General features: G+C 31.4%; 3 protein-coding genes across 4 annotated transcripts in view; all 3 read left to right on the plus strand.

Annotated features, from left to right (window-relative positions):
- The first annotated feature begins 1,753 nt into the window (after positions 1-1,753).
- Positions 1,754-4,086, plus strand: LOC108747784 (carbonyl reductase [NADPH] 1-like). Its single transcript, XM_018485553.1, has 4 exons — positions 1,754-2,020; positions 2,759-3,019; positions 3,337-3,575; positions 3,654-4,086. Exons 1-4 carry the CDS (start codon positions 2,003-2,005, stop codon positions 3,955-3,957), a joined length of 822 nt encoding a protein of 273 aa, XP_018341055.1. The 5' UTR covers positions 1,754-2,002; the 3' UTR covers positions 3,958-4,086.
- Positions 4,087-4,924: 838 nt separating this feature from the next.
- LOC108747871 (zinc finger protein 836-like) lies at positions 4,925-12,421 on the plus strand. 2 transcript variants are annotated; one of them, XR_001939270.1, is made up of 4 exons: positions 4,925-5,164; positions 6,221-7,711; positions 8,027-9,458; positions 12,392-12,421. XR_001939270.1 is itself a non-coding variant. In XM_018485756.1 (3 exons), exons 1-3 carry the CDS (start codon positions 5,006-5,008, stop codon positions 8,840-8,842), a joined length of 2,466 nt encoding a protein of 821 aa, XP_018341258.1. In that variant the 5' UTR covers positions 4,925-5,005; the 3' UTR covers positions 8,843-9,472. The 2 variants fall into 2 exon arrangements, 1 of the variants encoding a protein (XP_018341258.1); XM_018485756.1 differs by lacking the exon at positions 12,392-12,421 and having other exon boundaries at positions 8,027-9,472.
- A 4,082-nt stretch (positions 12,422-16,503) lies between these two features.
- The window catches only part of LOC108747652 (paired mesoderm homeobox protein 2A-like), a 21,637-nt gene continuing 11,983 nt past the window's right edge, over positions 16,504-26,157 (plus strand). The window contains exons 1-2 of the mRNA XM_018485250.1: positions 16,504-16,864; positions 20,508-20,701. Of these exons, the coding sequence (XP_018340752.1) occupies positions 16,504-16,864; positions 20,508-20,701 (555 nt within the window). The remainder of the gene's footprint in view (positions 16,865-20,507; positions 20,702-26,157) is intronic.

The raw sequence follows: 26,157 nt of genomic DNA on the forward strand, positions 1-26,157 counted from the left end.
ATATATATACTTGTACTTGATCGATTAATACTCGATTTAGGTCATGATTTTGATCAAGAAAATGAAAAATGTGAAAAATACATAGTTAATACATTTCACTGGTTATATAAGGAAAAGCCTTTCTTCATATTATACGTAAAGAAGCTGTGATTTTATTTTATTCACTACCAGTGGAGCTTTGCGCTTATCAATACAGCAGGTTGTACAATATTCACAAAGTTTATGTACTCTGTCTTATAAGTCGTATAAATTAGATTTAGAATTATAATAATTAAGAAAAGATAATAAGATTTTAAGGATATAACACAAAAATTCATTTATTCGTTTTTTAGTGTTAATTTGGGATGATTTTGAATGAAAATATAACTGTTATCAATACGAAAATAGTATCTACTATTGAAAGATGCATGACAAATGAGTCATTATTTGATTTTTCTCAAAAATGAAGTCTAAAAGAGATATCTGAGAGAAATATGCGACTTCTAGAACATCGTATGTGATTGATATGTTAATTGTTAACATCTTGTTGAGACTTCTACGATACCGTTGTCAATTGTAAAATATGTATGCTCCAGGAAAGCAGATTCTAAGTGCCAGGCTGTTATTAATCGTGCATAGTCATTTGCATAAGAATATCGTACACCTCTTAAAGGATCGCGAAAGTGTATGAGGACCGGATGTGTGTGCCAAGTTGTAAAGCATGTACAGATATTAGATAGACGGTTATTGGAATAAGCAATGAATTTTTCTAATGAAGAGAGTAAGTAGACAAAAGATATAAAGAGAATGAGAGAGAGAAAAAGAGCGAGAGAGAGAGAGAGAGAGAGTGAAATATTTCGTTTATTCATGAGAAGCGAGCGTTTCGTTAAAGACTGACGTTGTACAATTACTTAGTGTAGCGTGAGAAAATCAATGCGTATATAAATATATGCAAGATGCTGTAATTGCGTGATGGCGTTTTTAAAAACGGAAAATTAATTTAAGTTTCGGTCAATATATATAAAATATCACAAGCGCATCTTTATTTTTCTAAATAAAGCATTTTTATTTGTTTCTTACCTTTCTCATTCGGATAGATCGCTGGAACGGAAATTTAATGAGATTCATAGCGAAACGTAAATCAAACTTATCGAAGTCTTATAAAGAGAAAAGCCGTTACTGAATTTGCAAAATACGACTTTCTTGAAAACGAAGCCTCATATATGTAAAAAATTTATTGTACATTTTCGATTTATTTTTTTATGTAGGATTACCTTCCCGATTGTATTATCGACTACAGGGTATCGTCTGTATGTATATAAGCTTATGATACCCAGTAAGGAAATTGTAATATGTACGGATAAATTTATGTGTATTTAAATATCTCAATAAAAAGTAAAAATGCCGTGCTTGTTTGTTTAAATTCTTTTGACAATATTTGTTAAATAACATGATATCATTATTAACAATATCATTATTGCGGATATTGTTTAAAATATTTATACGCTTCTACATTCAACTTTACTAATTTTATATATAGCAGATATTGTTAGTATGTATACCTAGCATAATGCATAAATGACTGCTAATATATTCGCTAATAGATTTTTACTATTTTTCAGTACTGGTATATAGAATACGGTCTACAAGTACAATTTCAAATTTCGCACTTTTCTGTCACGGCGCATGCTCATATCACAGCACGGCACAAACTGATGTTCTGGTAACAGTGATAAGTGGTAAGTGGTAACCCTGTTTCGAACATGATGGAAGAAATAATCACTATGGTGCCGAAGTCTATCAACTTTGATCGACTCTTATCTCGAAAGAAAACCACAAAAAAGACAAAACAGGAAAACCACAAAAAAATAAAACAGGATAAGAGGCCAAAACGCTAGAGATAAAAGTGATAAAAAGCAAGAAATAGAAAGCGAAGGTACATTGTAAAATTAGCCTTTAAATAGACAGGCGCGAAAAACAGAATAAAGTATAAAGTGTTATTACAATATATTATCTACACAGAATGACGGGCGTTGCCGTGGTACGTATAAATTACGCAACTATGAACACAGAATCTTTGTATTTCTATTGTAATTTTCTTTACCAAAAGATTAGTTGACAAGTATAATTCTTTGTAATTGCGTTTCGTTATACTTAAAATGAAATAAGTATATACAGATTGTTTAAAAAAATGATTACATATTTGGAGAACAAGTATTCACCAACAAAATAAAATAAAAAGTCTAGTAAACATACGTCCAAAATATCAGTTTAGATTTAGTTGAAATCGTTGAAACATGAGATTATTTCTGAGTTCATTCCACGTTTCATGCATAATATTTTATTCTTGTTTACTGAATTAAAGAATAAGGATAAAATAATAAATCATCATGCATAAAATGGAACGTATTCTTTATTGTCACTAAACGATATACTTTAGATGGTTCCCATTCATTTAATAAGGAATGGATTGAATGGGTTGGTCAGGGAAGTCCAGAGAGTAGTTTGGTCTATCTTATCTTCCCCTGACCTTAATCCTTCAGATATTTGATTATAGGAACATTTAAAGAACAACAAATAATTTTTTTTTACAAAAGTTTAACTACAAAGAATCTATATTTATTTTTTACAGTTGGACTGTCAATATTTATTAGTCTTCCTCTTTCTTTCTCTTCAGTGCCTAATTGTATACTCGTTTCATTTTAGAAATAGAAGTATAACATGTAATTGCAAAAATTAGATTTATTAATCTTGATTGATAAATCATGCTGTTGTTTAGGTAACTGGTGGAAACAAGGGTATCGGCTTTGCTATTGTGAAAGCTCTCTGTCAGCAGTACAATGGAAATGTTTACTTAACAGCTCGTGACACCACGCGTGGTTTAAATGCCGTCAGTGAATTGAAAAAGCAAGGCTTGAATCCAAAGTTCCACCAATTGGATATCAATGACGACAACAGCGTTAATACATTCCGGGATTACTTACAGAATACGTATGGTGGTCTTGACGTGCTGGTCAACAATGCCGCCATAGCATTTAAAGTAATTAAAGACATCGATATAGTAGTAATTAATTTTAAAAAAATAATCTGACTTTAAACAGAGAAATAATATATATGTTCCTTTCATATTCATATTTATATAAAATATTAGCAAATGCTCTGATTAGTCTTTTTTACTTCGCAATAGTAAAAAAAATGATACAATATTTAAATATACACAGCAAAAAGAACATAAATTTAAAGCAAAAAATAAAATAAAACATTAATAAATGTATTTATACATTTTAATCTAAAACGGAATGATTTTGTAAAAATAAAGTATTGTTAAAAGGTATATTAAAATTTACTTATTTACAGGTCAATGCTACGGAGTCTTTCGGAGTGCAAGCTGAAGAAACAATACGAGTAAACTACTTCAGCTTACGTAGAGTGTGTACTACTCTCTATCCGTTACTCAGACCACATGCTCGCGTGGTTCATGTCTCGAGCAGTGCTGGACGTCTGTCTAATATTACTGGTGATGCATTAAAACAGAAAATAGCCGATCCAAATTTGACTGAAGCAGAATTGGACAAAATCATGAATGATTTTGTCAAGTAAGCTTTATTATTTCTTAAAAAACATTGATTATAATTTAAAAAGTTTTTTGAAATTTATATTTATTTACATTCCAGTGCTGCGAAAGCTGGTACGCATTTACAAGCTGGTTGGTCAAATTCAACGTATGTGGCAAGTAAAATTGGTGTTACCGCTTTAGCTGGTATTCACCAATCTATATTTAATACGGATCCCCGAGAAGATATTGCGGTAAATGCAGTGCATCCTGGTTATGTTGATACTGATATGACTAGCCATAAAGGACCTTTAACACCAGATCAAGGGGCTATAGCCCCTGTTTACTGTGCATTGTTGCCGGAAAATACAGAAATAAAAGGAAAATATATCTGGTTCGATAAAACATTAGCAGAGTGGAAGTAAGAAAATGGATAAACTGGATTGTTATATTCCTATAATATGATGCATAATATACCAAGATGTAAAGAGTTGGATTATATTCTAAATAATTATTTTTATGATTAAACATACTTACATAATAAAAAAAAGGAGCAAGAATAAAAATTTACAAAAAAAAAAAATAAAAGTTACAAATATTTTATATTTTAAAACAGTTGATTAAATAAATAAAAATATATATATTGAAGAATATTGTATATTATTACTCATATTAAGAAAAACTTTTAAATATCGTAAAACTATTTCATGAATATTATTTTTGTACTTTGTAAGTAGGAAATTTATGTAATAATCAAAGAGAAGAAATAGAGTTTTAATATATACATTCTTGACTGTCAACTTGTCAGTCAAAACATTAATTAGGATGTAAAAAACATTTAGGTGTTATGACGTCACGCAACACCGCACAAAGGTATGAGTTCATTTCCGTGTTACAACAAGTAAAAAAACAATTATAATAAAATAATGCATATTAGAACATTAGTAATATACATTATGAGTCTGTTTCAATCATTGAATCATTGCTATATTAATATTTTTAAGATAAAAAAATGTTTCATTTAAATGAAGATTGATGCACTACTCAAGAGGGCTATGCAACAAAATTAAGTAAGTTAAATTGAATGCAAAAAATAAATGGCAACAAGTTTAATTTAGTCTAATTATTCAACTTAATCTTATGTAATATATGCGAAGACTCAAGTTCATGCCTTTGTGTAGTGTCGCGTGACGATGACGGCTTAAACCATTCATTAATGCAGAAATATTAGAGACGAAAGTAATAATCGAAATTGTAATCCTCAATTTTCCCTTCGAATTTCCCTCCGCGAAGTTTTCACGGCTGTCATGGTATCGATATATCGTAAATATCGAAACTACTCGCGGTCGACCCAGTCGATCCGCGAGTCCGAGTAAAAGCAAATGGCGGCCGTGCAGTGGCACGTAGTGACTGATTGTATTGTCAGGTATTGTGTGTCCTGTGGGTTAGCGATCACCATCTCTGTATCGATCGATGGCAGTTCCGAGCGATGACGCGATGAATAATACAGCACGCGTGGAACAGCTCGTGGGCGATGAATGCCGCATCTGTCTCAAGTCCTGCACAGAGGCGTGCCAGCTCTTCCACGACAGCGGAATACCGGAGAAGTTGATGGCCATCGCCGCTGTACAGGTTAGCTCTCTTTTTTTTCTTTCTCTCGCCACCTTTAGTTTTATTTTGAATAAGGTCGAAAGCCACCTCTGCATCGAGTAATACCCCCGTGTTTACATTTCTCTGTCGCATCTCCGATGTTCTTGAATCCGTTCGAATTGTGGAGGGTTTCTGTCCGTTGTTGATTTCTTAATGCCAATGCTGTTTTGACTGGACGAGTTGTTCCGTGTTAACATCGATTTCCTCGGAGAATTAATAAGAGTTTCGAGGTCAGAGATTGTTCGTAAGAATATCTCTCAATCTTTTTTTTTTTCTTTCATTTGAATGTAAAATTGATCATAGAAAAGCGATTCTGCTTTATGATTTTGCCGTTCTAGCTTTTTCTTACGATGTAAACAATGATACAAGCCGCTTACACTCACTTACATTATCACTTATGATTAGAGATTGTTAGAGATACACATCTCATTCTACCAATGTAGATTAACTTTCATTTCGGTTCAATTTTTTATTTTTTTCTAGTTCTCTGAATTAAAACAGGCAATATTTATATATGTGTATATGTACAGGATGTCTTAGGATTTAAGAACAAACTTGTAGGATACGCAAGAGCATATCTTACAAGAAAAAAATGTTATATGAAATTTGAAGAAATACTTTATTATACTAGAAATACTTTATTATAAAGTCATGAAATATTGGAACAGAATATTTTGGTGGAACATTGGCATTTTGATGGCTATTTCACAACAATGGAAATCTATCAGCTATTCTTTTCGAGCATAGTTATTATCTCAGGACTGAATGAATATCATATAAGTTGAAATGATACTGATTCGTTTAAAGATAGTAAATATTATGTGAATATACATACAAGATAAGCATTTAATTTTTCTATACATGCAATGTACACTTTTATATTCTGCGCAATGAAAAATCCATTTGTTTTATATTTCATGTTCTGTTTCAACATTTGTTTGTAATAAAGCATTTTTTTAGTCAAACTTTATACATTTTTTTTCTTTTAAAATAATATTTTTACAAAGTGAAACTATTGTTGATTTTCATAAATTGCAGGTGGAGGTAGGGGATGGTTTGCCAGCTTACATCTGTTCAGCTTGCAATGATTTGCTCGATGTGTCCTATGACTTCAGATGTCAGATTCAGAACGCCGACGAGAGGCTACGGCAGTTTCTGAAGTTGCAGATTCAACCTATGCTGCACGACAAACATACGAAAGATAACATGATAATCAAAGATATCGCAGATGTTATATCTGATGTAGTATCTTGTAAAAAAGGTAATCACATACAACAAGGTATTTCCTCGTCTCACGATATCATTGCATTTAATAATACTGCCGTTCAGTCTGATATGGTAATTGATGAATCTCACATAAGTCACAAGATACAAAAGACGACAGAAATAGAGCCAAGTGAAAAAGATGCACTGTATGGTACAGTTAAAGATAATGTACATAATGCTGAAATGATGGAAGTAGCCTTGTGTCATGAGACACACATGGAAGATGCAGTTGCCGATCATTCAGATCGATTTTCCAGTTCAACAACGGAAGACAGATGTATCAAACAAGAAGATTTAATATTACCTGAAGATAATGAGACATCGGGAAATTTAACGGATGAAAATAGGGAAGATACATTAAAAATTGAAGCTAAGAATGATGCATTGCTGGAGAATTTCAATGACCATATTTCGAAGGAAACCATGGTGTCAGGAATGGATACGAAAAGCGTCACAAATTGTAGTGATGACGAGGAGAAACCGCTTATAAGCAGGACAACGAGACAGAAGTGCTTGCATTGCATCAAATCGTTTGCGACAAAAGTTGCGTTGCAGCGACACATGAACGTACACAAACACAAGACAAAGCTACGTTACGTGTGCGTTGTGTGTGACAAGCAGTTTTCGAATATCGACAAATTGAAGAGTCATATGCTCACGTGTCACGAGACTCAGGCGGCAGATAGTAAAGCGTCACAAGATGACAGAAAGGCAAATAAAGTGTCGGCGAAAGTTACTAGAAGTGGCACTGTGGCGGACAGCACAAGGGAAGAAAAGAAAAATTTCAAATTTACATGCAAAGTTTGCTCGAAACAATTTATATATCAGAAATCCTTTTTATCTCATGCCAAAAGTCATGTTGAATACAACGTGGATACATCGGACGACGTATTTGAGCAATCTGCGAATGATACAACGAATGAACAAAAAGATAGAATGTCAATATTCAGAGAAAATGAATCCGAAGAGGAGGAAGAAGAAGAGGATGACGATGATAGTAATTTACCGATCAAAAGTCTACAGTGTACTCAGTGCGGCAAACTTTTTGCTACAAAGAGAAACCTGAAAAGGCATATCTCGACGCACAGTGGTTTGAAGTTTAATTGTTCGACATGCGGTAAAGGATTTTCAAGAATCGACAAACTGAAGGATCACGAACAATCGAAACACAAAGAGGAAATATTCGGCAACACTGACGACGAAGATGATTACGAGGAGGATAACGAAAGCAAAATTAACGAGAATTCCGAAAACCGAAAGAAGGCAAGTATTTGTTTGAATTCTATATGTACATTTATTATACAGAATATCCTGAAAATCGTGTTACAATTAGGAATAGAATGATTCTACATGAAAAAATAAATCGAAAACGTAGAATAAAATTTTAAACTCCTTCCCGATTGTATCACGATTTACGGAATACTTTGTATTTGTGTAAAAATATTTACGAAATAACCATATTTATTATAATTCTTGTGTATGTAATATACAATAAAAATTAAATTAGTTTATATCTCTATTTGTTTCTACAAAAATATGCTCTAACGACACAGCTCTAATAGATTTATTTTCTTGTAGGACCGACACAACAGGCCACATAAGTGCATGCTTTGTCCAAAGGCCTTCGCACAGGCTCAATCTCTGGCAAACCACATAGAGAGGCATAAACGGGTGAAGGATACGCAGAAACGATTTCTCTGTGAGAAATGTAGCAAGTGCTTTGCTCAGAGTGGGTCGCTGGTGGCGCATATGCGTACACATACCGGCATCAAGCCATATGTATGCAACGTATGCAGTCGTGCCTTCACCAAGAGCACATATTTACAGTTGCATCTGAGAACTCATAGCGGTGAGAAACCGTATATCTGCCAGTATTGTAGTAGAGCGTTTGCCCGGGCCAATACTCTGGCACGGCACATCACCATGCATACTGGTGAGGCCAAATATCATTGCAACATCTGCACCAAGTCCTTCCGACGATTGACCTCGTTGAATGAACATACGTATACACATACTGGTCAACGACCATACGCGTGCAAGCTCTGTACTAAAAGATACAACAATGCCGGCTCATTATATGCTCATACGAAGAAATGCAAGGCGCAGCAATTGTCCAATTCGACATCGTCTGCATATGCGGTGTCTACGGCAGATAATGCGCCGCAGCAGAACGACACGTCTATGCCCCTACTAATATATTCCCCGAGGAAACTGATAGAAGAAGCGGCTGTTGGTCAAATTGTATCCACGCCGCAATATATGGTAACAAATGTGCACAATCAAAAAACAGTGCCGCCCAACGTGATCCAACCGTACGCCGTAGAGGATCCGAATGTGTACAATTCAAAACAATTTAAGAACTCGTATTATGCTATTTATCCAAATATGCAATAATGTCAATCGTCGATCACGTTTGATTGCTAATTGTCATCGCCTAGTGATTTTGGTTTATATTAAAAATCGGTTAAACTAACAATCGAAGGTTATGTTCCGTTATTGCGAGTACTAAAAATCTAAAGTTTACGTAAACTACATTTTTAGTACACAGAGTGGCTACGTTTACACCATGCGCTTAGTCCGCAGCCTATATTCCAAATTCGATCTAAATTATTTAGACCCCATATCATAAACACTTGGTAGATAAGCTTACCCAACTTAGCTTTAGGTCAGACCTCGGTTTTTTAGCGGCCTGACCTAAAATAGATCATCTACTTTTTGGTGTAAACGTGCGAGATGTGTACACGGCTCTAGGTAATTTGGATCAGCGTGGAAATACGACCCCATCAATTTTTAAGTCTGTTTCGGTTGGTAATTAGACCTACTTTGGGTCACGGTATAGGTTGGGTCGTGTCAGTGGACCTAGGAAGCTCAAGAAATATGTTAAATAATGTCTAGTTACATATGTTTAAAATCGTGATAGTATACATGAAGAGATTTCGTGAATAATTTGAAAATCGAAGATTAAATTTATTAATCCTTTACGATGAATTTTCAGGACCTATTCACAAAGGTAGGATTCGACTTTTTATTTTATTTATTTTTTATCTAATCAATGTATAAAATCGAAAAAGTAGATAATGAAAAAGTAAATAATGACTTCTCTCTCTATTTATATGGAAGAAAAAATACTTGAAAAAAAAAAGAGAAACCATATTTGATTAAAGTACATGTTGGGGTGTCTAATAATATTTGTGAATGAATCTTTTTAATTTTCAGTTAAAACAAAAAAATACAAAAGTTTATTAATTGATTTTAAATAATTGCAATAAAACTAGAAACACTTCGATTAACGAAGGTATGGATCACGTTTAACTCCTACCTCATCATTGGAGATTAACAATCAAAAATCTATTTTACATTTGCATAAAAGATTTCAATACATTGGACATTGATTAACGAATATAGTACACTTATTACTGCGAAAAAATTTAGCTAAAAAATTCGTATCCTTGAACATTATACAAATGCAGTAGTATTTCACGAATAACTCAGGTTATAGAAGTTAGAAGGTCTCGATATAATTAATGTACAAAATATAACGAAAAAAGAATAACGTTAAAATTAAAAGATGTTAGAAATATTAATAGATATCTATATATAAAATTTATGTAAGTGAATTCATGGACATGAAGATAGAATGACTGGACCGATTTATCTATTCAAAAAAGAAAGCAGAAGAGAAAGAATAATTAAATAGAAAGAGAGTAAGAGACATAGGGTGCCTTTGAACAAGCGACTCAGTACAACACAGTAATCATCTTATCCTTGTTTAACATTAGCGAACAACAAGGATGTAACACTGTATTATAAGGATGATGCACTGTATTACATCGTGTCATGTGGATCTCTTGTTGGAAGGCACCCATAGTAAATATAAACTTGATTGCGCTGTGTTACTAACATAGCTTCGAATGTGTTAAACAAAGCGCGATATTTCAAAATATTTCGAAGTAATGTAAATAAAATTTAAATATATTTTTGTAATATCTACACGTTACGTTATTAATAAATAAGAAAATATTACCAATATTAAAAGTATTAAAATCTGTAGAAAGTGTTAAAACCGCATATACATAAAATTGAAGGAAATAACATTTTAATGGGTAAGAATTACATTGGAACAGTTTAAAATATTAGATTATGAGATGTTAATTAAATAATTAAATGAATCAAAGTAAATAAAAAAACTTACTTTTAATTTTTTTTTTATTTAGGTTTTATAACAAATAATATCGATAATATATATTTTATTTTATAGATTCTTTGATAATCTACTATTTTCGATAGTTTCAAATTCTTATAATTTATTGTAATATTACAATAGATTTCAATCTGTCCAGTTGTTTCTTATGTCCATGAATAGATAGCAACATTAAATAAATAATTACACTTAAATAATTCTTTTTATTACAGATATATAATATGTATTGTCTTAAACATTTATATTTCGCTATTGTTCAGAAATGATAATGATATATTATTTTATTTAAGGTTTGTTTTTTCTTAGCGATAATTTTATAGAAAATTAGAGAGAGAAAGAGAAATTAATTTTAATTTTTTAAATATTTAATAATAAGTAATTTATTGATTAAACATTAAAAATATAAAATAACTTTCAAAGTTTATATATAAAATAACTTTCAACGTTTATATATATTAAAGAATGAAATTTTGAGAGAAAAGGGATATCAAATTTGTTAGAAGATCAGTTGTTTAACTTTTAACTGATAGTGTTAAGATAGTCGATAATTGTAGTATAATAGAGATAAATCTTTTTAGCGTGAAGACTGGAATACTATAGAATATAGATCATTATATTATTAAATTAAAAACACATGATAAAATTGTCTATTGGTAAAAATATTTTCACTAAAATTTACTATTAATATTAAATATGCCCGATGAAAAATTAATTTTTCATTATATACTTTTATTGTATTTATGTAAAACAGTGATCGATTTTCGTATAATGTTTACAAAAATATAATGTACAGCGTATTTTAAGAAAAGATTAAATATAAATATATATATATATATTTGTAAATATAATTTAAAATATATAGATTGCGCCTTTATGTAAAAGTAGCAATGTCCCAAAAGTGACTTGCTTATAGTAGTAATTACATTAATTAAACATTGGAGATATATTGGGCCAATACTGGGTCAATATTGTGCTACTAGGCTACTTTTACATGAATATGACGAATATCGAAAAAATTCTCTCTAACACAATGCAATATTTTATAATAAAATTTATACAAAAATAATCGTGTTATGTTGTTGCATATTTTTTTCTCGACGAATTTTCGCTTATGTCATAATCGTCAATTAATAATAATAGACAAGAAAATTTGAAATTGTTAACATAAGTATAGAGATTGGTGATTTAAAAATATAAATTTTTGTCAACGTTTTTCAATTTTTATTTTTTGATCGTAACGCTATTTTATTTTGAATTTATTAACAAGATATAACAAAGCGTTTTATCTCTTTAACTTATTCAGCTTTTATTTAAATCCGTTTTTTAAATAAAATTTCTTGGTTTATAGAATAATGGAACTTGTCTAAAAAATTTAAAAGCGTCCATACGATATAATGTATAAAAAGTTTTCAAAATCTTTTGAATCTTCTCAGTTCATAAAAATTAAACCAAAATGATTGCGGAACATTATCATTCGTTTTATTGGCAAACTGAAAGCGTCTTAAGCTCGACTTATATCACTTGAACTGTAAAGCACCGTTTATAGATTTCCCTTGGAGACCGTAGAAAAATCGTTAATTCCCGATGTACCAACCTCGCATGAAAGAAAAATGATCGCCCGCTGTGTTTTCAGGCGTGAAAATATTAAATTGTATTCCTTCGGGTCTTCGCGGAGCCGAAAGGCGATGCTGGGCCGCGAAGGGTGTCCGAGATCACTAACCAATATTTAATCAACTTTGCAGGAGAGAATATTATTCTCCGGACAAATCAAGGACATATGTATCAGACCACCAAGGGGAGAGACCGACACATTCATACGTATATTGATATCAAAGACACACACGATCTCATGTACGTGTTGCCGCTTCAGCAAACAATGGCGTAATTTTGAGAGAGCGGAAGTTTTCTCTTCAAAAACTCTTCTTTTAAAAATTTTAAAATTTTATCACCTTTAATTAAAAATCATGAATTTGTCAAATCAATAATCTTCGAACTCGGAAAAAATGGCGTGAGTATCATCTTTTTATAATTATATGATCTACGCATGTGCGAAATATTGATCATTCTTGTTTGAGTATTATTCATTTATTATTAATTAGAAGAATAAAAAATTGTTTTATTTTATAATTTATGTTATTTGCTTTACCGAACTTTTCTTTGGATTTTATTTCAAATATTTTTCGAAGTTATGCTCTTCTACGTTGGTTCATTTATTTACCAAAGGAAAAGTTGCAGTGCTTCCGGCATCGACACGACGCGCAATGTCTCGTTCATTATACACAGAATTTATTCAAAAGGGTACGCCTATGTAGCGTTTCGTTGTGTATGTTTCCCGGAGATGTGCACGGTGGCAGCGTGCGACACACGTTCCGCGTGCCGGGAACGGGATTCCCTTGGGATAAGATTCAGGAAAGAGGGTGGAACACCGCGACTGCTCTCATCGTGGTACACACACACACACACACACACACACTCTCTCTCTTTCTCGTGAGAACAAGTGCAAAACAAATGTCACATAGGAGCTGGCCGACGGATGCGCACTGCCGTTCTATGTTCGTGAAAATTGTTTCTCTAGGTCGAAATAAATCATATTTTCCCTTGCCCTTCTATATGATTATACTCGCGAAAGAGAAGAAATGTGAGAAATTTCAATTTGTTTAGATGTTAGGGTGTCTTAACTCGCGTGAAAAATGTAAAATATGCAGTAGAACCAAAATGATTGCATTACTTTGTAATAATTTCATTATTTGATGAATTTACACTTAACGAGTTTAAGATTGATAAGATTATTTTTAATTAATTTAAATCTTTTCTTCGCGAATCAGATGGAAATAATAGTATTCTACGCCGTAAACTTTTTAATATTTAATTTAGACTCTATAGTTCAATTATCAAAACTCGCATAAAATTTATGTTAAACTAATAAATTTGAGATTACTAAAAATACCGTAGAATATTTTTGAAATCGGTCAAAAACATTGAATTATTGTTTGATTTATAAAAAGATTACACGACATTAATTGTAATGTTACGATGTGAATAATTTCATCATAAAAGTATGGAGTCAAATGACAATTGTTAATCGAAAGAATACAACAAAGATTTTGTATGCAACATACGACTTGTTTCTCTAATTAATTTGAATTAAAAAAGTATTATCTATCTTCTATGGTCAAATAATTTTAATTTATTTTTTAATATTACAGCCTACATATTTTTTTATTTATTTCTTTCTCAGAAATTCACAACAGTTGACAAACCTTCGGAATCGAAGACTGTTTAATAAATAATAATGAAACATTTTCAATAAGAAAGGTAGAAAAATTTACTTTTGCGAAATAAATTTGTAATGTAAAATAGTAAAGTAAGCGATCTATTTTCTTATAATAGATACCTGTTATTTATTAACGTTTACAGATATTTTTGAAGATTCTTTCAATTCTTAATTTATATTAATAAATCAATTTATTATATATGTAAATCAATATAATGTAATAATGAATTAATGAAAAAATTTACAGTAACAAATCAGAAATACTCAGAGATACTGTTTGAACATTAAAACAGCCGATTTACAAAAATAGTTTTATACGTTATACATAAAAAAATTAGGTTTTTCTTTTTCACAGTTTCACTAATAATGAATTTATAATTTTAATAAACTTAGTTTTCCATCATGCGACGGAAATGATAAAAAAATATGCGTCAATCATTATACATTTGGTTTATAAAATTAAGTTGATTTAAAATGCAGAGATTATTTAGCTTTCACCAAAATAATACCGGCTCTAATTTGTAATGAAAAATATTAAGTTTGTAGAAAATAACATTATTTTTTTAACAATTTTATTAAATGTGTTTAAAAGTCACTTTTTAAATACAAATTTATAATAGTAATTAATAAATAGTAATTAGCAGATCTTTTTCAATTACATCGGTTCTTAAGCATTCTTTTTATGCTCCGTGAATAATATTATTTACATTTTTATTTAAAAAATATTTTTATGTTGCTTTTAAAATTTTCATTGTTGCTGTATTCTGTATTTTTCTCTATCTGAATAATAATATTAATCTTTATTTATTTTTATTATTAATATTTATCTTAGAAAACGAGTCATATAATCAATTGATAAAAATAAGATGTACAGAATAACAAAGCCTATTTGATGTAATATTACTGTTTGAAATAAATGAGAAAAAAATATTACTTTATGGTGATGCTTTATAGTAGATAGTATATATCGCTTCCTTATTTCAAAAGACACAATTTTAAAAAACGTAATTTTCGAGTTATTGCTATGAATGAGTTAAATAAACATTATTCTATCAATCATAAAAAATCAGCCATCAAATAAGAAATCATTAAAATCGTGTTAAAACTTAAAAAGAGTGATTTTTAAGAGTTGCGAACGAAAATATATAAAAATGACATTTGATTATGTTAAGAATATATTCTTTTTGTCGATATTATTTGATTAGTCAATAATTTTCTATCAAGTTAAATAGTTTTATTTCTTTTCTGAGAAAATTAATTTTTGTAGTTGTGTCACTTTTGACGTAAAAGACAGCGATATGTATAAAATAAAAAGATGAATTCTGATACACATTTAATAAATCTGTTAAGAAACGATATAATATTTTCTTTTTTTCTTTATCCCTTGCTTCTTTTCTCTTTCGCTCTTTGATTTAATATTTAGCAGTCAGAATATGAGGAGTTGAGATGTTTTAGCATCGACGCGCGACGCGAATAATCCGGCCCGTGTGATATCCTTCGCACGGCACGGCACGGCACGCAGGTGTAAACAGCTCCGAGGATCTTGGCCGCGGTACGGGACGCGACGCAGCCTCTTGCAGACTCCTCGCGTCCACTGGAGCAGCCAGAACACAACGGCGTCCTTCGTCGCCGGCGTCTCTGCGCGGAATCGATCGTAAAGCTGAAGGTGGGGCGGCTGGAGGGGCGCGTCATCGAATGATAGCACTCATTCGGGCTGATGGCCGTTTGGGGAAGAGGGTTGTCTGGTCTGTAACCTGGGGGTGGCCCCGCGTAAACCTCGAGAGGGGTGGAAATCGGTATTGCCGACACGGGGCGGTGTTTCAACCCCCGTTCTCGTCACAGGGATGGTTCGGCTGCTGGCGAATCAGCTTCCACATGGAGAACCCTCTACGAAACGCAACCCCTGCGAATCAACCACGGCCACACCCACGCTCCTACCCGCGGCACCGGCGGTTATTGAATTAAGCTTATCATTTGATTTTGAGGAGACCCACCAGTCGGTCGTACGGGGCGCTCTTAAGCGGGCCGGAAAACTTCTTCCTATCCGCGGTGTAATCGCAATAATTTGATATCGCTGATCCGATTACGCATCATAAGCCGCTATCGAGGAACCCAACCGGCGGCCCGGCACGGTTCCCGGTCTCGCTCTCTGAAGCGTCGCCGACGAGAGAGCGGCGTGCCGCTCCTACCGCTCGCGTCTACCCGGGTCTTACCCGCGGTAAAACGAACGAACGGGCCCAAGAGTTCGAGTACTAACGGGCCCGGATAAATCGCGCTGCTTACGTCACCTTCTCAATTTCACATCGCATTCGTCATCACAACCATACGTTTTCGCGCGCAACCAGTGTCTTTTTTTTTTCATAAAGTTTACAAGAGACGCATTGTACTTATCTCAGAAACTATCAATGTGTTAGATATCGTGACTTATAACGGCCCACCATTGATTTTTTCGAGTGCATTCGTTCGAGACTGTCACGCGTGTCCCTTATTGTCACCGAAGTGTAAAGAAACGACTGTCAAAGTACTAAGTGCCATCGGAGTAACGCAAAGTGGATTTACTTGCAGCCAGGCCACGGCATTATGGACTACTCGTATCTGAATCAGGCTGCGGCCGCAGCAGCGGCCGGCTTCGAGGCCTCCAGCTGTGCTCTGGCCGCCGGCGAGATGCAGTGCAGTTACGGAGACCTGAGCTCGTGCTCGCAGATGAGCCAAGCGGCCTATCGTTACACCGCGGCACGAGCCGCCGGATATCCCGGTAATGCTGCCGCTGCTGCCGGTGCTGCGGCCGGCGGCACGCCGCTCACGGCCCATCACACTGCGCACCCCCATGCCCACGCGCACCATGGGGCCCACTCGACCCCCTGCTCCGTAATGGCCGCCAGGTCCCAGGAAGTCCATCGGCACGCCGCCTCCATCTTCCCGTCGGCTATCAATCTTCAGAGTGAGTGATGTTTGAATGTACTTTTTTCAAGTACTCGATCATCTTAGCTATTGAACAACGTACTTTCGTCTAATTTCCCGATTATTAGAAAGTAATTATTAACTTTGCATTACTGCGATGGTCGAAACTTTAATCCAAGTGTTTTATCAAGTATCAGGAAGAATTTGGAAGCTACTCTTATTTTTTAGACAATTGATTCTATTATTTACAGTTATTTGATTTTATTGTACCAGATTTTATAAGGGAGATTCTAAAAACGATTTTCAAGATTAAATTTTATGATTTTTGTTAAAGGAAAGCTATTGAATTTAGACTTGAGATTTTAAGTACATATTTTTTTCATTTTTTGTGTTAAATTATATATATATATATATATATGAGTTTTTAGAACGTATTCTCAAAGTTATAAATCGCTATGCTCATTTTGTTTTAAAATAATTGTAACTACCAGTTGAAGGACTCTATTCATCCGAAACAAACGAATCAATAACATTTTTATATATAATTTGGAATATCATTTATTATAAAATCCTCAAAATTTTCTTTTATTGTGAAAAAGTTCTTTTATTGTGTAAAATTTTTTTTAAATCAGATGTTTATAGTGTCACACTATTTTGTTAAATCTTAATATAATTTTCTTATTCTAATACGCATTACAATAACGACATTTATATTCAAATTTAATTAAAATTTTTTAGTTTAATTAAAATTTTATTAGTCTTTATTTGTTTCGGATGGTTAAAGGTGCTTCTAGACGACATGGCCAATGTATACATCAACTTTGCACACATTCGTTAAATATTGACCTACATTCAATATGGATAATTACGTATGTGTATAATATTTGCTAATGTTGGCATACGTTGGCCATATCTGGAGGCGCTTTAAGAGTCATCCAGTTACGTCCAACATCATTTTAGTACAAGATACATAGTGATTTATAAGTATTGAGATTTTAAAGTATTGAGCTTAGAGACTTTAAAAAATGTATATATATAGTTTAAACATGAATAATGTGTATTTAAAATCTTAAGTTTCTATATTTAATAGCTTTTTTTTTTAAAAAAAAAAAAGATTTAATTTATTTTGAAAATCGCTGTTTAAACCAAAACCTTCCTTTTTAATGACAAATTATTCAGAAAATTTGGTGTCGACTTTTCTTTAATAAATGATGAAATATCGATAGTTTTTAGAATGATGAATAAGTGTAGTGAAAAACTTTTCTCGTATTAAAATTTGGTTACGTAAATAGATATTCCAACTTTATTCTTTATTTAATTTTAGAAAGTTTTATTCAGATGTTTGATTAAATATTTTATTAAATAAAGCTTTTCATTATTAAAAATAGAAATATTGATACAAGTTTATAATATTTACCCCCCAAATTTTTTTTTACAAAAATTGGTTTTATAAATGTAAGCAAAATGGACAGTAAAATGAACAGAATTTGTTTAATAATTCACGAAAAATTACACATATCTGTACAAAACATACATATCGATATATACACATAGTATGTTACGTAAAAAATTTACGATTAAATTGAAGAAAATATAAAGCATAATGAAACATCATGAAATTATCAGAAAACTTGTTACAGTTATATCACATATAACTACCTAGTTATCTAATAATTATTCAAAGCATCTTATTAAAAACAAACATAATTTATATGTTATTATTTATTTACACTGGAATATTATCTCGAACTTAAAGCTTCTCTGTGTTGTATTAAATGAATCAAATTAATAAATGGAAGTTAATAAATAATATCGTATATTATCGTCAAACATGTATATTGTATATTAACATTGACTATAATAAATAATTCATAATTTCGACTGTAACGTGGCTTAACAAGAGCTTCTTTATCCTTGCGTCAATCCGTCGGTATATGAACGTGCGACGCTTTGTTATGTTTGTTCCGGCGATTTAGAAGGGGCTAAACATGTCACACACGAGCAGGGAGCTAATCTCCCTTCGTCCTAGTTGATAATTGATCTCGATTGAATTCAACATCACACATGTTGTTTCGGCACGGTGCGCGCAAGAATGTCACGCAGATATATTATGCAACGTAGTATCTGTCATGCTTCAATTAATATTTTATGAATTCACTGAAGGAGCCAGAAATATAAATAGCTACCAAAGCGAAACTGTCATAAAGATATATGTGATATCAATTGTATAAGCTAAAACACCCTTCCACGAATATATCTTTACGTGATTACTCAAGGATTTAAAAGAATTAAATTATTTGTTTTTAAAAGCATAAAATATTTATGTTTTTTATTAGTTATTATGTTGATTTTACACGTAATAATAGATCTAATAGTAACTATATATAATATATAAAACATAAAGTGTATATTTTTTTTCTTTGAAAACAATATGTGGGACATAATAAATATTATTGCGGGAAATGAATTCCATTCTGTTTATTGTGTTAACAAAATTTTGTACCTGTATTAAACAAATAATTGGAAGTGCAACACATATTCCTATCATAAACGTTACATTTAGTTATTGCTATGATTACTAATATTTTTAATCTTTTAATATATGTTTATTTTTTAATACATATCAAGATTTTCGATATAAAGAAAGTTTGTGTATCCATATATGCCACAAAAATAAAAAAGGCTAATTGAAAAGTTATTTTTTTAATTATAAAAATAATTTTTGTTATAATGTTTTTCTTTATAAAAAGTAAAATTGCTATATTGTACAATATTTTGTATATAATCAGATATAATTTTATACATTTTTATTAGAGATGGCAAGTTACATATGTTACTTATAACGCCATTATAGTTACTTTTTTATAATAGTGATTTGGTGGTAAATGATGTTACAATTTTTCATAACGGTGACGATAACGCTAGATTGGAATAGTCATTTAATTTTGAAACTACAAATCGTTATTATTATACATTTCTCATTGATAATAGTAACGAATTATAATAACGACTTAATAACAATGTTACAATTTTTATGACGGTGACGCTAGGAAAGTTACCTTTTTCAATGAAAATTGAATGTATGAGAAACGCGTAATGGTAACAAGCTACTTTCTAAAAGTGACTGTTCCAATCCTGGCATTATCGTTATCATGAAAAATTATACGTTATTATGAAATCGTTATTATAACAAAGTAATGTAATAGTAACGGCGTTATACGCATTACTTATCATAATTATTATTTGTAATTATATGTCAGCAATTTTTTTTCATTTTTTCCAATTTTACTTCTTTCAAAAAACAATGCAAAAATTAGTCTTCTAATTAATCTTTAATATTTAATTATTTATTCTGTACGAACAGATATGTATTTATATTTAATTATATAGATTTTTTTTTATAACACTAGGTTGTTCTTCTGATATTTATGTGGAAAAATAAAGACTCTTGTTTTCTTTGATACGTCTTGAACTATCATATTTTAATTGTAATTTTAAGTTTTACTATTATTAAATTATTATTATTGTTATTGCCGTTGCATAACAAACATTTATTTCATTTTATTTTATTTATCTATTACGTATCAAACAAACAAAAAAAGTAAAAAATCAAATTTCAAAAATTATTCTTTATCTCTACATTTCGATTATTTTTATCTTTATTTCTACATTTCTAATTTTAGGTGGTTTAGGATATAAAGCTTACTCAGGACATGATGGCCTCGCGGAGAAGAGAAAACAACGTCGGATACGAACGACATTTACGTCGGCCCAACTGAAAGAATTGGAACGTGCATTCCAAGAAACACATTATCCAGATATTTACACCAGAGAAGAGATTGCTATGAAGATCGACTTGACGGAAGCTAGAGTGCAGGTTAGTTCATTCTTTATTTTGACGCAATTATTCTTTGTTCTAAATTTTGTGTAATAGTACACAAGAAAGAGTAGTTACTATTACAAATTATCGATTCTGAAAGTAACATGTTACAGTTACAATTATTTAAGAAGTAACGAGTCGTTACTTTTCAGTCAATTTTTTGTAACTTTTTGCATTGCTATTTTAAATGCAAGAGTGTTACACATTTCTAACATTACTAAATTATTTGTTGTTACACTAAATATTCAATTATTATATCTATATATATTTATAATAATATATATTTGCACTTGAAATAAAAATTATGGGATCAATATTAAGGCACGCGTTTACGTACAAAAAATCCTAACTATAATAACTTAATTTTTAATGCGGACCAGTGAAAATGATAATGGTGTAAATCACTTTTTTTCAATTTATCGACTTGAAGTCATTAGTTCAATCTACTGAAATATGAAAAAAAATCTTTTGTCTCTTGAAATCATTATGGCTTTCATCTTTCCATATAGATATTTACAGTAATAATTAATTGCTAGGGATAAAAATATAAATCTAATCACAAAAATTAATCATTGATGAATACTTCATTTTAGTCAGTTCATGGCTATGTTTAATTTGGATGCTTATAAGCTTTATTTTATCTTTATTACTCATTATATATAAAAAGAAAATAGAATAAAAAACTTACAGCGTATCCAATCCGAACGCATATGTTGACGAATAAATGTTATATAAAGTACATAATTTTAAAAGTAATTATTAAATTAATTAATAGCAAAAAACTGTAACTAAATTAAGTTACAGTTACTGAAAAAAGTAACTCTAACTGTAACTTTGTTACGAGTAACTTTCCAATCTTGATATTATATATAATTAAATATGATATTATAAAAGCTAATAGCTTTATATAATAATATTTAGGAAATATTTAAGAACTAAGTCCTTATTCTATAATTTTTAACAACAATGTCGATGTCATTACGATAATCATAAGTTTTATACGTGGTAAAAGAGTGTGTAAAAACGACAATATAATGGTACTGGTATTGTCGTTAAGAGTTATAGAATAAGAGCTCCGGTTTTTGCATAATGTAAAAAATACAATAAGCGAAATAATTTTTTGTTGTTATTAGAAAAGAACATTCTTTTTGGATTATATATAAAATTTTGCATTCTACATATCGCGTAGTTTGCTTCATCTGCGCAAAGAGAGAGTTGTTGACTGAAAGTTGAGGGTGAATTCGCAGAAGGAGTGTAGTGTAATTACATTACAGACTCCATTTTCGTTTTCATGGCTACACCTGCAGGTCGCAAGCTGATGGATTATATGTCTAATACGCGTGACGGATTATCATGAACAAAAGATAAACGACGAAGAATTGTACAAACATTATTGTAAAATTACTTCTCATACGTATGAAATTACGCTTAAATAATATGTTCTCTTTTGCCGTTGAAACGAGCAAAAGTATAACGATGACTAGCAATTCTTTTTGTGAAAAAATTTCTCTTATTATATCTTATTTATGCGATAATTCACGGAAATTTAATCTTAATATACAATAATTCGGGACTGCACGAGATGTATGAGAATAGTTCTGAATTTATAGTAATTGGAGGTAAACATATTAAATATTCTTAAATGTGACAACTGAGTCCAGGAAAATTGTTCTCGTTTTGTGCGATTTGATTTACACCAATTTTCAGATCATTATACGTGCATAAGTCAAAACGTATTTTTATGATATGGATGTTTTCAAACTAAAACAATCCTTACAAATGCTAATCTTTTTAAAAAATTTTAAGTACCTATCCTTAAAAATTAACTTAAGAAAACTGTGTCTCATACGATTATTTAATTTCCAATATTAATAAGTAACAAATATTGAATATGCTTGTTCAATTCTTATCACGTTATATTAATTCCAATGTTCATTCTAAATAAAACTCAAAATCAGAAAATCATATTTCATGCTAAATGTGCCATAAGAATATGGATTCAAATTGTTTAATCTAAATAAATTCAAATTAAATTATTATTTGTACAAAATTAACGAAAGAATTTTATCATTTATTTGCGTTATACGAACTTCTTTGAACATAATTCGTAATATATTATAATTTGAAGATTCTCAACGCCGTAAGAGAACAGTTGCCATTTTCGTTTTTCATCGGATCCTGTATATAGCAAAATCGGTTACGTTTTATAAGAGATAAATTTACACGATCTCTTGGAAACATCTTCGTATTAAGATCGGGAACTATCTGTCACAGCTTGCCGAATTCTCTCTACTCGCCTATCGTACACATCCATGACATTACCTGCTCTCCGCTAGGACGCAGGTGTCGCGAGAAGGACAGGTGAGGTACATGTACGGTAACGCGATTAGACAGCTCTCCAGACGCTAACGGGACCTAAAGTTAGACTTCTCGACTGACGTGCATCACTTAGCGCCGCCGAAGTACCTCTTCGCCGAATTTCATTCAGATTATCTAGCGCGGACGAGGAGTGCGGACGATTTCATTGGTTTCCAGCTTGGAGAAGGGAGCAATAAATTTAATCTTATCTCGGAGACGTAGGCGCGGATTAATATAACGTTCCCATCGACGATCGCGATATTATTACACGGTGAGATTAGGGATGGCGATTCGACGACTGTGGAACTAAATCACTCGCTATTTGCGGCGACGACTTGATATTCCAACGCGTATAATCCACTTTTGCACGATGAGTGCGATTATCTTGGCGACGGCAAGTTACTTAAGCTGCCATTAACCCCTTGACCCTACAGCCCTAATCACTGCAGCTGTGTTGATCAAAATACGAAAATCTATGTAGTTTTGGTTGTAGCTATATTTTAATCGAACTTAATATTTTCTTTTGTGAAATATCTTATCTTTATTATTTTTCTAAAAAAGTAGGCATTTATCAATATTATGAATAATATTAAATTATATTTACATACATAAAATACGTATGATTTATAGATTAATAATATATTTTACTTAAATATTATTATTATATACCTAGCACAGTTTGATCCATATTTTAAATCATTTTGTGTTTTCTTATATTTTTGTAATCTTCTGTTCATGTATTTTTAGTTTTGATATTTTAAGCAACGGCAGAAAGATGCCAAGATACATACAGAATTTTATTACCCAAGGTTAAGACAAGGAAAATTGTATGTGCTTGACCATTCGTTATGTCTCAATTAATATTTCTTTTGTAATTTTTTATTTATACATATTGTAATTAATAAAGGTATATTAGGAGAAAGATATGAGAGAATGCATTTGAAAAAATAAAAAAAATTGTTTTTTTAATTATTTTGCCAATATTGAAGGTCGTTAAATTAAAGTGTCCATTAAAAAATCGCAGATCGAAAATCGTGTGGTCTTCGAACTTTCTAAGTGAAAATAAAGCTATTCAATCTATCTTAAGAAGAGAGTGAGAGGAGGAACCATTTCTGGGATGTCGATATCCGACATGAAACTACGTACTTTATTTTTATGAGATTCTTTTTCTATTTATATGAAGATTTACATACACTTTCTCAATATTTTTAAATCTTGTATCCGTTTAAATCCTCTTTGTTTTTTACTTTTTCTATTGTAGTTTATTTTCCTTTCTCTCTTCTTATTTCAAGCGCTTTCCTATTCCTCTATATGTTATTTATATGTGCTATTTTTAAATTTTTTATATGATATTACATACTTTCTATTTTATTTTATATACAAGGTACATTAGGAATTTTCTTTCTAATTTGATTTAAACCATCTTTGGGTAATTTAACTGCGATAATAAGGATTAAAATCAGCTAAAAAGGTTCTTTTAAAACAAATGTTAGTAATCTCATCTAAATGGCAATCGTACTGCGTTATGCATCATCGTACATGTTCGTGTATCATGAACGAGGACCGCGCAATAATGAAGCGCGAGATAACTATTAATACTCTAGTAGTTTGCGGGTTCGCGGCGCGACCGCCATCTCTGGTGAGGTTTATCCTCCCGCGGTGGGGTAAGTCCTTTGTCTGCTCGACTTTGCCCTCCTCCATTCTGACAGGATGTACGGTCCCTCAAGAGTTTCCTCGTCCCTTCATTCGTGATTCGTTCGTTCGCTACTGCGAGTTATCCTACCCCCGCTGTCTTCCAACCCTCCGATTCAACCCCTGCGCCCCTACCTCCATCCCTCTCAGCCCTCCATCTCGTCGATGGCGGCTGCTCGATAAAATTTCCTCCCTCTCGCATCGTGAGAGTCATTGGCTTCCTCCGTCCACCCCCCTCCTGCACATCCTGCTTCCAGGATACTTCCTAATCGGCTGCCATTACTACCCCTATTTTCTCTCGCTATCTATAGTTTCACTTAGTGCAAAGTATAAATTAAGTTACGCAGGAATGTTTCCGTTAACTCTTTTCCTTGAACATTATCTACCATTATTTCTCCTTCTTCATATCTCATTTAAGATACTTCCTAATCAGCTGCTATTATTATCTTTATCTTACCTTTCTACTTTTATTTAGCGCGAAATATAAATTGTGTGGATATGTGTTCGACAGAGCTTTATCCTGAAGAATTATCTACCTTTATTTCTTCTCTTTCATACCTCATTCATAATGTAATCTAATTAGCTGCTATTATTACCTTTATGTTCTTTTACTATTTAAAGTTTTACTTTTATCTTGAAATATAAAGTAACGTTTCCGAGATGACTGAGCAAAGCTCTAACAATAATATATCATTGTGAACATTTATTGATCTCGTAATAACATAAATGCTTTTATTTTTGATAGTTAAGAACATTTTTTTTCGAGATCTTGGAAAGTCCTAGATTGTTCTAAATATAAATATATACAAGCAAACGCGTCATATGCTTAAACCTAACACTATATTCTGTTTTCAAGCATTCGAATATTAGTTTGCTTTATAATTATTTACATTTTTATTTTTATTTAAATAATTATCTTCATTTTTTATTTAGAATGTGTAATAATATTATTTTTTATTTTTGTTACGATCATTACATAATCCCAAAATTATTATTAATAAAAGAAATAAAATAAAATGTAAATATTTAATATAGATGCTATTAAATATTAACTAAATACTTACTGATTATAATAGTTCATATGTAATTTTTTATACAACATGGCGGTTATTAAAATATTTTATTTTCAGATTCGCAAATTTGTCAATGATGCACATAACATGTTTAAATTTTATTTAAATGTACTTGTTAAATATCAATAAATTTATAATGTGTTTGCAACTATCTATAGTTTTTCATATTTTTATGTTAATTATATATAAGAAAAATAAAATATTATACATTTCAAATTAATATATTATAATTATTCAGATTATTTTTATCTATAAAGCTTTAATCAATTTCTATAATAATCCAGCAGTGAGAGAGAGAGAGAGAGAGAGAGAGAGAGAGAGAGAGAGAGA

The sequence above is a fragment of the Trachymyrmex septentrionalis genome, unplaced genomic scaffold (assembly GCF_001594115.1).
Source record: "Trachymyrmex septentrionalis isolate Tsep2-gDNA-1 unplaced genomic scaffold, Tsep1.0 scaffold20, whole genome shotgun sequence".
Taxonomy (NCBI): domain Eukaryota; kingdom Metazoa; phylum Arthropoda; class Insecta; order Hymenoptera; family Formicidae; genus Trachymyrmex; species Trachymyrmex septentrionalis.

Bases quoted from the DNA above. Each gene is read 5' to 3' on its own strand.
- LOC108747784 (XM_018485553.1), top strand. The intron at 3,020-3,336 runs GTAATTAAAGAC...ACTTATTTACAG, and splicing joins ATGCCGCCATAGCATTTAAA to GTCAATGCTACGGAGTCTTT. The intron at 3,576-3,653 runs GTAAGCTTTATT...TTTACATTCCAG, and splicing joins ATCATGAATGATTTTGTCAA to TGCTGCGAAAGCTGGTACGC.
- LOC108747871 (XM_018485756.1), top strand. From the start codon at position 5,006: ATGGCAGTTCCGAGCGATGACGCGATGAATAATACAGCACGCGTGGAA. The intron at 5,165-6,220 runs GTTAGCTCTCTT...CATAAATTGCAG, and splicing joins TGGCCATCGCCGCTGTACAG to GTGGAGGTAGGGGATGGTTT. The intron at 7,712-8,026 runs GCAAGTATTTGT...ATTTTCTTGTAG, and splicing joins ATTCCGAAAACCGAAAGAAG to GACCGACACAACAGGCCACA.